Genomic DNA, 15,396 nt, shown 5'->3' with positions numbered 1-15,396 from the left:
CTGGAACCGAGACGCAGTGGGCCTAGGCCTTGCTGCAAGATGATGTTCCTCCCCTTTCAAAGGGCAAGCAATCTGTGGTCAGGCCCCTTTTCCTGCATAAAATCTCCACATCCCTGCTCCGTTCTCATCTGTCCCTCTCAACCGAGAAACATGCCCTACTGACTCACTGTGCTTCCTGGTATCTCCACCAGGCAAGATTTTGGTGAGTTTACCTCCTGAATTTGCAGTGCAAATGTGTGAAATTTTTTTGAATTAAAAAAATTAAGACTGTAATTTTCAAGATTTAAAACTTTAAAACTGTAATAATACTGATGATATTCTTCATGGCTCCAAAGCAAGATTCTGTGGTATCTTGGAGGAGAGGGGTCACTGCTCTGAAATCCCAGTGATGGGCAGCACTGGGCCATTGAGAGCCTCAGCATTCCTGGGCTGGCCACACCCATACGCATGACACAGACCCAAGTCCTGCGTGATGTCTGGGAGGGCAACTGAGACCTGTGGCCCAGCCACACTGACTTAGGAGGTAAAAACACCAAAGGGCCACAGCCTCCAGGGCTCCTGGAATCGAAGACGAAGCCAGCCCTGAGCTTATGCAACCAGGGAACAGTGAGCCAGGGCCATGGGCTTGATTTAGAGCCACAAGATGAGACCACCACCCGAGCAGCCTGGGGATGCTGATGAATCTTCTCAGAGCTTCAAGGACTATGGCCACAGGTACACCTCAGCCAAAGTTGTGCACATGTTGCAATCAAGAGACTGAAGCCACAATGACAAAAACCCGGCCCGTGGTCCACCTGGAGTTAGTTTTGTTTGTTTGTTCTTTGAGATGGAGTCTCACTCTGTTGCCCAGGCTGGAGTGCAGCGGCGCAATCTCGGTTCACTGCAACCTTTGCCTCCTGGTTTCAAGCAATTCTCCTGCCTCAGCCTTCTGAGAAGCTAAGATTAAAGGCGTGTGCCATCACACCCAGCTAATTTTTGTATTTTTAGTGGAGACAGCGTTTCTATTAAAACTCTGTTTGGACAGGCTGGCCTCGAGCTCCTGACCTCAAGCAATCCGCCTGCCTCAGCCTCCCAAAACGCTAGGATTACAGGCGTGAGACACCGTGCCTAGCCCCACCTGGAGTTTTAAAATCCTGATTTATAAATTTATTATATAATAGTCTTCCAAAAGTATGCAAATCCTGCACTACACTTATTTATGCATTCAGTGAGTCACCTTTATCTGAGTGAAAGTGGTAACTGTTCTAGCAAATGTGAACCATGAGGTTATCAAAGAACCTGGAGATAGGGTCAGATGAGGAAGCACATCTGACCATCGTTACGATGTTTTACACATGCAGTCACATCTCCTCCTATAATCCCAATACTGACCTGTGAGGTTCATATTACAACCCTTAGTTTATATGTAGGAATATCAGAACCCCAAGGTTTAGAAACAGAACGGCCAGAAGCAGGAGGATGGCCACGCAGCCGGCCACGGCAAGGCCGGCCTCCCACGTCTACATGACTGTTAAGCTCCTGGCCATTCATTACAGCACACCATCTCCAATGCAGAATCACACAAACAGAATTGAAACTGGACATTAAAGAGAAGGCGAGTGTCACCAAAAGCTGTTTCCCAGGCTTCTTTGCAGAATTCCAAATTCCTAGCAAGATCACTAAGGCCCTTCTTCTACCTCAGCAGCCTCAATTTATGTCACTTTGCTGTTGTTCCCTATGCTTCAGCCATCTGGCCTCTCAGTGCTTTGAAGGAGTGGTGTTCCGTCCTACCCCAGGGCCTCTGCACATGCTGTTCCTATTCCACTTCACCTAGCTGGTTTCTGCATATCCTTAAAGTCTGGGTTTATCTTTTTTCTTTTTTTTGAGACACAGTCTAGCTCTGTCACCAGGCTGGAGTGCAGTGGTGCGACATGTTGGCTCACCACAACCCCCTCTCCCAGATTCAAGTGATTCTCCTGCCTCAGCCTCCTGAGTAGCTGGGATTACAGGCACGTGCCACCACACCTGGCTAATTTTTGTATTTTAGTAGAGATGGGGTTTCACCATGTTGGCCAGATGATCTCAGACCTCTTGACCTCGTGATTCGCCTGCCTCGGCCTCCCAAAGTGATGGGATTATAGGCGCGAGCCACCACACTCGGCCATCTGGGTTTATCTTATTTCCTCAAGGGAATCCTCCCTGCTCTGGAGCAGGTCAGGCCACCATGTCTTTTATCATACAGCATCCTACTTCTCCTGGACAGCACCTTCACAGACGCTTCTCCTTCAAGGGGTCAGAGTCACCAGGCTGCCACTATAGCGCCTGAGGCCCTGAGGTTTCTGGTTTCCACAGAAAGCTTCAAGTGCATGCTGTGTGTGTGAGCCTGGCCACTTCCCCTGTGGGATTTCAGTTCCTTATCAGTAAAACAGTGCCCGTGGCTTTCCATGAAAGTGGGGTTAACTTATCAGAATGCTCAGGTCTCAACAACGCGGCAGGTTCCCCCTAACTCACAAAAATTGAAAAGCTCCTCTGCCATCCCAAATGCTTATTTCATCTGCATTCTGGGTGTTCCCTAGGGCAGGTGACAGGCATTCTCTACCGAAAGATGGTGGCCCACCTGGCCCTTCCCACAGAGCCTGCGGTGTCCCAGTCCTGGCCCTTCCCACACACCCTGCGGTGTCCCAGTCCTGCTATTCAGCACTGTCCCTACCCCACAGAGCCGCCTTCTTTTTCTTACCTTCGTTCCTCCAATCGAAGGAGGCCCGAGACCTACTGCAGTTGTCTCTGTGTCTTGGGAGAGAACATACCCCATTAATGTACCATGAGAGAATATATCCCCTTAATGTGCCACGAAACCAAATTTATTCCATTTAAAGGGCCGCCTTCATTCGGAGGCTTTGCCCATTTCTTGGTTTTAGCCTCTCTGCTTTTCGGAAATTGCTGTAAAAATAAATAGGTGTGTGTTGCTTTAACTTTTTCCTTGGAGAAATCTGAAGCCCCTACCTTTTACTGGCATGGGAAACACCAGAGCCTGAGAAGAACTCCCACCTGGGGCGAGGATGCCGTTCCTGAGCCCCACGCGTGGCCTGGGCTTTCCTTCCCTGCTTCCCTCTCCCCCGTGCTTCAGCTGATCTGAGTCCCACAACTACTCTAGTACTAGCTTCTGCAAGCCCAGCTGGGCTGAGGTTTCGGCGGCTCCTTCCTCCTGGCGTCTCTGGAAAACTCCACTTATTCAGCACCCGAGCAAGAGGTCACCTGTCCAGAACGCACTCCCTGGCAGCGCTGTGCCACCTCTTTTCCACCCCACTTGCGTGTCTGGCACTTACCTGTGCTGTTAACCAGACTCGTCCCTTTTCCCACCTGCCAGCCGGCCGATGCGGCACGCCCAGCACACTCGGGCAATGGGTGAGCAGGTGCTCAGGTAATGTTTGTCGAATGAATGAATGAGCCACGTGCTCAGGAGGGCCCTTCCCAGGGCCTCGGCCGGTTGGTTCTGCTCCGGGACTCTCTACCAGGGAGAAATCCGAGGTGGGGACCTCGCACCACCAGGCTCCGGCCTAAACCCGCGCCGGGCAAGCTGCCCGTTTCCTACACCGCGTAGAAGCCCCGGCCCGTCCCGCTCCCCAGGGCGCACCTCTCTCACGGCGTGACCGCCAGTCCCGGGAGCTCCGGGGACCCAGGAGAACCCCGCGGGTGTGCCGGGGCGCGGGGCTGGGCGCGCGGGGGCCGAGGAAGAGGCGCCCCGGCGGCCGCGGGGTCCGGGCGGAGGGTCCAAGTCGAGGGCGGGAGCAGAGTCCGCGGCCGTCCCGCCTCCCGCCAGCGCTCCCGGCCTTTCCCATCCGGCCCGCGACGCTCCGCCCGCCCCGTCCCACATGACGCCGCCTCCGCCGCAAACTTTTTCCTCCCCATCCTGTCGCGGCTCGAAAGGAATGGAAAATGGCGGCCTAGACGCGGAGTTTCCTGCCCGACCCGCGGCGGCTCCGGTGGCGCCATGACGCGCTGGGTGCCCACCAAGCGCGAGGAGAAGTACGGCGTGGGTGAGCAGCGCCGCCGCCGCGCCTCTCGCCCCAAGCCCGGGCTCCGGAAGGGGGGGCGGGAGCGCCGGGCGCCTGTTGCCGCCGCCCCGAGCGGCGGCCGGGCCGGGGAGAGGCTCTTCCGCCCGCGCCCGCGCCCGCGCTGCCGCCGCCCCGCGCGCAGTGCCCGGCGCCCCCGGCCGCCCCGATTCGAGCCCCCGGCCGCGCCCGCTCCAGGCCTGGGGATCCGGGCCCGGGACACGCGGGGGTGGGGTGGGAATTGGGGCGAGCGCGTCCCTCCCCAGGGCATCCCCTCCGACGCCGTCTCCTTAGGACCCCCGCGGCGGAGCCCCCCAGGCGGCCCCGACTCCCCGACTCCGGCCGCTGTTAGCGGCGCGTCTGGGCCCGGCAGGGAAGCCCGGGGGTCACTGTCCCGCGGTGGCTTCTGCTTCTTGGATGAACTTGCGTCCCGCGTCCGGGCACTGGGTGGGCGGGCTCAGGTCGGCGCGGTCCAAGCGGAGAATTCCGCCCTTTCCCGGCGGGGAGGAGCGCGCGCGACCCGGGCGGCCGGCGCCCCGAGCCCCTCGGCGGTCTTGCGGGGACCGTGTGGGACCTCGCAGAGAAGGCGAGCGGCCGAGCCGGAGACCCGTCCAGGAGAGTGGGGGCCTTGTTTTTCGCTCCGTGGCTCTTTGTCGCTTCCGAGAGGGATGGAGGGAGTCGGGTTGCAAGTTTACATTTCGGACCCAACTGTGCATTCCAGAGAGGGAGATTTTCCCTTGTGGTGGAACAGACGGACCCTTCCTCCGGGGACCCGCATCCCGCCCCCCGGGGACCCGCCGCCGAGGCCTGTGGACGCCCACCTCCTCCGGACCTGCGTGCCTGGTCTCTGGCCCGGCGGTGGCTGCTGTCCTGCTCTCCGGGGTCCCTGATCTTTCCAGCTGGTTCAGGCTTGCTTTCCCCGTCCCACAATCCACAAGCGTCCTTGATCTCCTGCCTCCTCCAGGCCACTCGGCCAGACTGGGAAAATCTTTGGTGGTCTTACCTCCCACAGCCCAGGCTGAGTCCTCCGAGGACACCGTCTCAGCAGCACCATGCGCCCATTCTGTGCCTGGCCCCTGCTGGGCCTGCACTGGCAGTGACAGTGACTTGCCCGCCCCTCTGTTGATGTGGTTCGAATCCTGGCCCTCTTGACTTTTGGGAAGCGTCCTGGTAGCTCTTGTCCCCGGGGAGCTCTCCTTTCTGTGAACAGTCACTTCTCACGGCTGTCAGTGACTTAAAATGGGCCCTGACCGAGGAGCCGGCTGGACAGTGGCCATGGGGACAGTCCTGGGACAGCCCTGGGTCCCACCGGGCCTGCGCTTGTCTTGTTCCACGTGCAGGGAGGCATAGGGGGCCTCCTTGCTTCAGGACCATTATGGCTGAGCTTCCTCCCCATCGCCCCATTTTGCAGATGAGATAATGGAGGCTCAGACACATTCACAGACGTGCAGGAGAGCTCGTCTGTCTGACTGCAGACTCAGGGTGTAACCGGCACCCTGTGCACCACTGAATGGATTCATTCTGGGGCACTTGGCACGTGCCTTCAGTCTGCATCAGAGGAGGGAGGTTTGGGATGGAGATTCCAGCTGAGAATACTTGGGATGTGGCAACAGTGGGGGTCCCTGCGGTGGAGAGCCTCCTGGGGGAGTGTGTAGAGGGGAGAGCTGAGGACTGACTCCCAGGGAACCTAGCACCAGCACTCAGACAGGGAGGAGGAGCTAGACAGGTGGGAGAGGCAGGAGGCTGGTGGAGGAGCAGGCATCCTATGGCCCTGGCCTGCTGGGGAAGCAACTGAAGTGCCCATGGCCAGGGTGCAGTGGTGGCCATTGGCATGCAGTGAAGGCATCGGGGTGCAGTGGGGCCATCGGGGTGCAGTAGGGGCTATGAGGGTGCAGTGGGGGCCATTAGGGTGCAGTGGGGTCTGTGAGGGCCATTGGGGTGCAGTGGGGGCCATCAGGGTGCAGTGGGGGACATCGGGGTGCAGTAGGGGCTATGAGGGTGCAGTGGGGGCCATCGGGGTGCAGTGGGGTCTATGAGGGTACAGTGAGGGCCATTGGGGTGCAGTGGGGGCTATGAGGGTGCAGTGGGGGCCATCAGGGGTGCAGTGGGGACCATCACTGCTCCCATTCTACAAAGGCAAGGAAGAGGTGGATTGCTTGCCTGAGCTCACATCACTAGTAAGTGGTGCCTCCTGAATGTGAAGCGTGGCCACCCTGGGTTCAGCTGCCACGGTGTCCTATCCTTGCCTGCAGATGGGGATGGCTTCTCTTTGGGACACCACATTTTAAAGGAGACCTTTTTCCCCTTCGTCTGCTCCCAGGGTGACCTGGATGGTGTCAGTGAGGATCCTATAGTGTAGCCGGATGGTCTGGAGAAGACCAAAAAGAACGGGAGAGCAGGGTCTCCTTGAGGAGGGGGCTGTGAGCTCTTGAGTCTCATACCTTCCAGAAGCTTCACCAGCACTCATGGTAGTGACTTCTGACATCACATCTTTTGCTAATACTTTGGTTTTAAGAAAACTCTATGTTTGATTAAGAAAAAGTAAATTTTAAAAACTTAAAAAAAGAAAACTTCGTGTTGGGAAATTTTGAAAGACAAAAAGTATCTGGGATGGTTTTGCCAGGAAATTCTAGGACAGATGTGAAGGGTTGAAGATAGAGGGGAGAGAGACTGCTCTGCTTCCCCTCGCTGGGTGGAGATGACAGCTCGCTGGGTAGACCTTAGTGAGGACAGCATCACTCCGGCAGCATCCAGAGGCACTTCAACCAGAGTCCCCCATCAGGGAGGGCGGGAGGGGAGCTGAGCATGAGTGCATTCCCAGGCTTCCCACTTGTCTGGAAGTGTGCAGTGAGATTTTAGTGGTTCTCACGGAGGGTGCTGAGTGGGAAGGATGTAGGTGCTGGGATGTAGGGATTTATTTCCAGTAGGTGATTGGCTGTTTTCATCTAAGGGAAAATTACTGGAGAACCCCACCCCCATACCAACCCCAGCATTTTTTCCAGAGCCTAACAACAGGGCCGTGTTTCCCCAGAGGCGCTCTCGTGGCTCTGTGGGTGGACCACACTTCCACTTCGGCCACTTGGCCCATGAATGAATCACGAGGGGAAAGAAAATGATAAAACTCCATCTCATTTGGAAACATGAATCACAGCTCATTGTTTGCAAGTACTTGGAATCTGTTTGAAGCATTGTTTGTAAACGAGACACTTCAGTTGTATATTTATTTTGTAAAATTGGGAAAGAAGTAAACAGCTGATCTGAGGCCCCTTCTGCAAAGGCAGGAAATGCTGTTTCCTCCTGACTCATTCCACTGGGGGGCTGCCTGTGAAATTTACCAGCCCATGTTTCCCTCTTGGCCTTGAGTTGGTAGGTCATGTTTAAGGGCCTGGCTTATTAACACTGACATAAACCTTGACTTAGCTGTGACACTGTCCAGATGATCTTTTCCCACACAGCCTAGTGGGCAGTCTTATGTCCCAGTGTCAATAAAATTATGTTCCTATGGATCCTGTTCCTAAGATTAGGTGAAAGATGCAGCATGTTCTAGAATCACACATGAGGATCAAGTGCTCACTCACATCTCAACGATGGTGTTGAAAGCAGAATAATGGTCCCAACAAAGGTCCATGCCCTAATCCTCAGACTCTGTGAATTTGATACGTTACATGGCAAAAGGGACTTTGCAGATGTGATTAAGGTTACCTGGAGTTGGGAGACAGGAGATGATTATTCTGGGCCATCCACATGGGCACAGGGAACTTTGGCTGGTTATGAAACAGGCATTCATAAGAGAGATTCCAAGCCTGTTTTTGGAGGCACAGTTGCTGGCCCTGTGATGCAGGGGCTCACTTGCAAGGACCAGAGAGAGGCCTCAGGGAGCTATGGGAGTCCCCTAGCTGATGACCAGCAGGGGAACCTCAGTCCTGCAATCACAAAGAATTGGATTCTGCCAACACCATGAGTGAGCTTGGAAACAGATTTCCTCCTAGGGCCTCCTGCTAAGAGCTCAGCCAGCCAACACCTTGATTTTGAGGTCCTGAGCTGCTGGGCATCTGGCCTGTGGAACCAAGATAATAAATTTGTGTGGTTTTAAGCTGCTTAGGTTGTGGTAATTTGTTACGGCAGCAGTGGAAACCCAGTACAGATGATGGGAGAGAAGCTTGCAGGTGAGGCTCTCTGCACTCTTGAGATTGGTTACTAAGATCATTGAAGGTAGTGAACCCAAGTGGCTCCTCACTTTGGCTACTTCAAGGTGCAGCTCTCAAATGGGATGGGGCATTGGTGCTACAGACAAGTGTAACCTGGCTCTTATTCGTAATGGGACCCTTGAGCAAATTACTCGGACTTTCTCAGCCTTGGTTTTTATATCTATGAAGTGGAACTAAGCCTGCTTGCCGCCGAGTTGTGAGGACTCGCCGAGACGATGTTGGCAGAAAATTTAGCACTGTGTTCAAGATATGCCAAGCACTCAATGAAGCATTGCTTTTATTAACTTTTTTATTTAATAAAGCACAAGGTTTAGAAACGTAGTGATAAGTGACTTCCTGTGTGCATTTAACAGGTTGCCAGAAAAATGCTTTTCTTCAAAAGTTGATTTCTTGATGATGTTTTAGTTTCTAATAGTGGTAGAAGTCACATTTGCTCAGTGTGGGGAGCCTGGCTTGTATGCGCTCACATTAGCTCTGAGCAATGATAATTGCTAGGAATTGTGTAATCGCCAAATAAATTTGGGATTGTGGGAGTTGAAGAGAGATCTTTTTCGTTATCCAGAGTAGCAAGCAAGCTGCTACTTTGGGGAAGAAAAATTAGATTTGATCTTAAGTAAATAGAAATGCAGACATTTTCATTCATTGGAGTTGCGGCAAAACCAAATCAGGGCATATTATATTTCTACAAACCTGATTTTACTTTGGAAACATAAAAAATGTCAATATGTTTCTGTGCCATTGTTTGCCTGGGATACCAGACATCTAATCACGATTGTCTTAGTGTATGTCAGTAGTTCTGTCTCGTTCTTTTATCACCTCTGTGGATGCAGCTAGTGGAATGGGGAGCAAGAAATAGGCCACGTGGTGTCCTTTGCTGGGTGCGGCACTGATGCCCGAGGGCCTGCACTGTGGCGAGTGCATACTTGTACACTGTCCCCTCTCTTCCCTCCCTCCTTTTCCCTTTTTTCTTTCTTTCTTTTCAATCTGTACTTTGTATTTTCAGATGATTGCATTAAACTTTGTAGTTTCAGAAATTCTAGCTACATGCAGTTGTAAAATATAATTCAGGGAGATCATGAATAGCCATTACTAGTTTCCCCTAATGTTACGTCTTGTAAAGGGGCAGCGCAGCATCACAGCTGGGATATTGACATCGTCAGTGAAGGCACAGAACATTTCCGGTACCACAAGCACCCCTCAGTTGTTCTTGTGTAGCCATGCCTCCCTTCCTCCACGCCTTTCTCCCCTCAGATTCTGGCCACCATTCACCTGTCCCATGTTTCTCTAATGTTGTCATTTAAAGAGTGTTCCATTAATGAAATTGCACAGGAGGTAAGCTTTCGGGATTGGCTTCTTTTGCTTAGTATCTCTCTCTGGATATTTACCAGGCTGTTGCTTCTTTCTGGGTTCTTCCTTTTCATTGTGAGTATCCTTTCATGGTCTGGATATGCCCAGATTAACTGTTCACCTGTTGAAGGACATCTGGGTTTGGCTGTGATGAATATAGCCGCTGTCAACATTCATGTACAGGTTTTAGTGTGAACCTAAGTCTTCATTTTCCCAGCTAAATGCCCAGGAGTGCAGAGGATGAGTTGTCTGATTGTTGGATGTTTAGCTTCTTAAGAAACTGCCAAACTTTTCTGGAGTAGCTGTGCTGGTTCACATTCCCACCAGCAGCGTATATGTGATTGTAGATTTCTCGGGATCCTTGCCATCATTTGTCGCTGTCTATGTTGCTTGTGTAGGTGTGTAGTTGTCTCTCATGGTGATTGGAGTTTGCATTAGCCTTGGTTTCATTTGGGAGCCAGCATGCAGATTCTGTGCTGCCACAGTACAGGAGAAGGCAGCTGAGCCAGGGAGTGCTGGTGGGGGCATGGTCTGAGGGGGTCCACTGAGCTGTGAAATTGTTGAGTGTGTTCAGGCAAGGACTTTGATCCAGTTTGAAGAGACATGGAGTGGAAGGCTGACCTGACCGGCCACATCCAGCAGGGTGGAGACCACAGCCCAGGCGGTCACTTGTCAAGATGGTCAGTTTTCAAACCCTCAGTGTATCCAGAAGGCCTTCAGGGAGGAAATGAGCAGGCAACCCAAGGAGGGGTCAGAGTTTGAGTTTTAGCCCTGACAAGGCCACTTTTCTTTTTCTTTCTTTCTTCTTTTTTTTTAAAGAGGGGGTTTCACCATATTGGTCAGGCTGGTCATGAACTCCTGACCTCAGGTGATCCACCCACCTTGGCCTCCAAAGTGCTTGGATTACAGGCGTGAGCCACCACGCCCGGCCGACAAAGCCACTTTTCATGCATGTGACCCAGGGTGAGTGTTTGGACCTCTTGCAGCCTGGTTTCCCATTTTTAAGCAGCAATGTTCATGGACTTTATCTCACTGAGTTTGGGCTGATGGAAGTTCACCAGAACTAATGTACCTTAAGGCAGTTTGGAAACATTGTTCTGCAAGTGGTGCATTTGCCATCAGCCACTGTTCTTAAATTTGCTTTCATTGGTATGATGGAAGTGCTTTGGGGCTGACAGTGAAATCACAGCGTGGAATTTGTGTATTAGTTGGCTGGAGCTACCCTAACATAGGACCGCAAGGGCGGTGGCTTAAACAACAGGACCTGTGTTTTCACAATTCTGCAATGCTGGAATCAAGGTGTTTTGGCGGTTGGTTTTCTGAGCCCTCTCTCCTTGGGTTACAGACAGCTATCTTCACCCTGTCTTCTTACAGTCTTCCTTCTCTGTGTGTCAGTGTTCTCATTTCCTTTTGTAAGGACACTAGGGCCGGGGACGCAGTGGCTCATGCCTGTAACTCCAGCACTTTGGGAAGCCAAGGTGGGTGGAAAACCTGAGGTCAGGAGTTCAAGACTACCCTGGCTAATATGGTGAAACCTGTCTCTACTAAAAATACAAAAAATTAGTTGGGCATGGTGGCGCATGCCTGTAATCCCAGCTACTTGGGAGGCTGAGGCAGGAGAATCACTTGAACCCGGAAGGCAGAGGTTGCTGTGAGCCGAGATTGCGCCATTACACTCAAGCCTGAGCAACAAGAGTGAAACTCGAGCTCAAAAGGAAAAAAAAAAAAAGAAAGGACACTAGTCATATTGGATTAGGGCCCATCCTGAAGACCGCACTTTAACTTGGTCACCTCTTTAAATACCCTGGCTCCAGATACAGTCACATTTCCAGGATGCTAACTTTCTGAGGTTAGAACGCTGACATACGGATTTAGAGGGACACAATGTGGCCCATAACGGTGTGATTTTGATAACATAAGACTTTTCATCTACAGTTTCCCTCTATCTTTATTGGCCTTTGAATTTTTTTTTTTTCTCTGCAAGGCTGTGGGTCCCTGGTGCTACTGAACTCCAGGGAGGTGAGGGTCAGAGCTTTCTGATGGACTCTGATTTGTTTCTGTATACAGATCTGGAAATTCCTTGCAATCAAATTAGTGACAGAACAATGCAGTCAGGTAGTTTGGGACCCAAACAGGAACTTCAGAGAAGCCCTTTAAGTATGATCATTCTCCTGTGAGCACGGCTCAGAATCTTCGAGCTCAAACTGCCTGGGCATCAGCTGCATTTAGCATTAGGATATTCACACATCCTGCTTGGGTTTATTTCCAGTTTCTTACCATTTATGTTTTTGTCGGGTGAGTAGGGTGGCCTGCCTCACACTGGCTCTGTCCCAGGACTGCCCCACACAACTCCAGGGGCACTGTTCTTCTCTGCAGCCCACCAGGCTGGCTTCCCTCCCCCAGTCATACCATGCACAGCCCTCAGTGGCCCTGGGCAGTCAGAAAAGCGTTTTAATATCAGGAGCTAATGGGGCAAGGGGAGGGGGCTTGGCTTGTGACAAGTAAATGACACTGGGCTTCTTCATGATCACTGACAGACTCAGTTTTGGCCTGGCACTCTGCAGTTAGCACGTGGAAAAATGAGAATCCACACAGGTACTCCCTGTCTTCAAAAGGCAGATGGTTTCACCCCAGACAGATGTCTGTCAGCTTGTTAAATTTTCATTTGGGTGCCTTGAGGAGAAACAGGTGCTTTCTCTTGGCATATAGTGTGTGCTATCAAAACAGCTCAGGTTAGGGGTCATAGAGATCTGTCTCTGAGTATCAGCCTTGTGTGTTATTAGGCGTGTGACCTTGGGGGTTATTTACCTTAAGTCAGAGTCTCTTCTTTGTAAAACTGGTGATAACACCAACCTCTTTGGGCAGTTCTGAGGAGAGAGAGATAACCTAGCACAAACCAGGCCCCTGGTCTGTGCTTGATAATGTTAGTTTCTTTCATCCTTTATTGATTGCTTTGTAAGTAGAAGTCTGTGTTGCCTGGGACTGAATCTCTAGCCTAATGCAGGCTCTTCCCAGCCCTGCCACATGGGCCCCATTGCTTCTGGAGCCCCTGCCTGTTGCAAGGTACCATTTGGAATTTTAATGTTAAGTCTGAGGTTAGACCAGGGACTGTAGTTCTTATTGATTGCTGGGGGGTTCCTGAAGGGACAGGATGAAGGCAGATATCTAAATTTCTCATCAGAAAAATGTAACCTTGACTCTTTATCTAGTTACAGTTGCTGTATAGAGTTAGGATTTGCTGCTGCATCTCCAGAGGAGTGTGACTCAAAACTTATATGCTATCCTGAGTGATTTGTTTTATTTTTAAATTTTATTTTATTTATTTATTTTGAGATGGAATTTTGCTCTTCTTGCCCAGGCTGGAGTGCAATGGTGTGATCTTGGCTCACTGAAATCTCTGCCTCCTCAGTTCAAATGATTCCTGCTGAGTAGCGGGGACCTACAGGCGTGCGCCACCACGCCTGGCTAATTTTTGTATTTTTAGTGAACATGAGGTTTCACCATGTTGGCCAGGCTGGTCTCGAATGCCTGACCTCAGGTGATCCACCCGCCTCGGCCTCCCAAAGTGCTGGGATTCTTGGCATGAACCACCGTGCCCTGCTATTTTATTTAATTTATTTATTTTTATAGACAGGATTTTGCTCTACTGGCCAGACTGGAGTGCAGTGATGTGATCATAGCTCACTGCAACCTTGAACTCCCAGGCTCCAGTGTTCCTCCCACCCTGGCCTTCTGAGTAGCTGGGACTACAGACCTAGCTAATTAAAAAAAATTGTTTTTAGAGATTTGGGAGGGTCTTACTATGTTGCCCTGGTCTCAAACTCTTGACCAAAGTGCAGGGATTAGAGGCGTGAGATACCACACCCAGGGGAATGATTTAATTGGTTACACTAGGTAAACTTATGTTATATAAATGTAACAGTCATGATTTCCTTTCTGACTAGTGTTAGCTAGCCGCTGTAACAAACAGCCCCAACATTTTACTGGCTTCATACAGTACAAGTTTGTCTTTCATTTGTGTCCACATGGGCGGTGTGGAGGGTGAGCAGGGACTCTGCTCCGCCCAGCCATTCAGGGACTCTGGCTCCTTCTACCCTGCCACTCTGCCCTCCATGAGCCTTCTGGGCTCCCTGCCATTCAACCTGTGGATGGGGAAAGAGAGAGATGAAGATGTCGCATAGATGTTCTTCCTGACCCAGCTGGAGGTGGTGCGCATCCCTTCTCACATCTTCTTGTCCTGACCTGAGTCTCTCTGGTAAGACCTACAGCAAGTGGGGTGGGAAATGCAGACTGACTATGTGCCTTGCAGGAAGAAGAGAATGTGGATTTAGTGGTCTCCTCCACATGTTCCTATTCATGCTTATCTTCCATTACCAGGAAGAGTGTTAGTCTGGACGTTTCAGCTTTACTGGTGTTGAGCTCAGAGGTTGTACATCCTCAGGACTTTCACCCTGGAAGTCACTTGGCAGAACAGATGTTCATGTCCCTATAAAGGCTCGGGAAGTGATGCCAAGGACAGACACTGCCTTTTTCCTTGGGGTGTATTTTGCTACTTATGTCCTATAGATTTCAGGATATTCTTCAGGGTGTGCGAAACCCAAGAGCAATGCTGCTTTCTCAATGTGTCTTTTTTTTTTTGAGATAGAGTTTCACTCTTGTCGCCCAGGCTGGATGCAGTGGCACGATCTCAGCTCACTGCAGCCTCCACTTCCCGGGTTCAAGTGATTCTCTTTTCTCAGCCTCCTAAGTAGCTGGGACTACAGGTGCGTACCTCCACACCTAGCTAATTTTTGTATTTTTCCCAGAGACAGGGTTTCACCATGTGGGCCATGCTGGTCTCAAACTCCTGACCTCAGGTGATCTGCCTCCCTAGGCACCCCAAAGTGCTGGGATTACAGGTGTGAACCACCACTCCTGGCCTTAGTGTATCTTTTTCATATCTGTCTGGCACATCCTAGTCCAAAAACACATGTGTACTCCAGGCCCCTTTCCTGTGCTGTTTAATTCTTTTGACCTCAGGAGACTGCGTACTAAAGCTTGCTAATGAGATCTGTGTCTCTGTTTTTAAGTGTTTGTTGTCTTTATAGAATGGAATCTTTTTTTTTTTTTTTTTTTTTGAGATGGAGTCTCACTCTGTCGTCAGGCTGGAGTGCAGTGGCACTATCTCGGCTCACTGTAACCTCCGCTTCCAGGGTTCAAGCAATTCTCCTGCCTCAGCTTCCCAAGTAGCTGGGACTACAGGCACGCACCACCATGCCCAGCTAATTTTTGTATTTTTAGTTTAGGTGGGGTTTCACCATGTTCGTGAGGACGGTCTTGATCTTTTGACCTCATGATCTTCCTGCCTTGGTCTCCCGAAGTGTTGGGATTACAGACATGAGTCACCGTGCCCGGTCAGAATGGAATCTTTATATTCTGAAATAACATTTGTCGACGAGTATGTATGCAATGAAAAAGGAAATTTAAATCAATGAGAGCAACAGTGACTTAGAAGTTAGGCATTGGGGCGCTGTGGCATGGAGTTAAGAGCGCTGGATTGGGAGCCTGAATAATGGAGTCTGGTATTCCTGCGTACAGCAGTTACTGCTCCCTTGTCTGCCCTCCCTGAGCCTGGTGCCCCTTACCTGGGGTTAGGGCATATCCTAGCACATCTGTGAGTCTCAGCTCCACCCAGGGGAGCGAGCAGGACAGTGTGTGTGGAAGAGCTTTGAGAAGAGAAAGTGCTACTTAGCGTCAGGTTGTTCATGTTAAACTATTACACAGTCAGTATTGACTTACAGAGAAAATACGCGATTTCTGGTGATTGTTTT

At 51.2% G+C, this 15,396-nt stretch overlaps 1 protein-coding gene across 3 annotated transcripts in view; it reads left to right on the top strand.

Annotated features, from left to right (window-relative positions):
- Positions 1–3,880: 3,880 nt before the first annotated feature.
- DOCK1 (dedicator of cytokinesis 1) overlaps positions 3,881–15,396 on the top strand; it is a 543,465-nt gene continuing 531,949 nt past the window's right edge. For 2 of the 3 annotated variants that reach the window (XM_021671705.2, XM_021671704.2), the window contains exon 1: positions 3,881–4,016. In XM_021671705.2, coding sequence (XP_021527380.2) covers positions 3,971–4,016 — 46 coding nt within the window. In that variant the 5' untranslated portion in view covers positions 3,881–3,970. The remainder of the gene's footprint in view (positions 4,017–15,396) is intronic. The other variant, XM_064373739.1, reaches the window with a different exon arrangement.

The sequence above is a fragment of the Aotus nancymaae genome, unplaced genomic scaffold (genome assembly GCF_030222135.1).
Source record: "Aotus nancymaae isolate 86718 unplaced genomic scaffold, 86718_ANA_hifiasm-v0.15.2.pri h1tg000010l, whole genome shotgun sequence".
NCBI classification, from domain to species: Eukaryota; Metazoa; Chordata; class Mammalia; order Primates; family Aotidae; genus Aotus; species Aotus nancymaae.
This window is presented reverse-complemented; position numbering and strand designations above follow the sequence as displayed.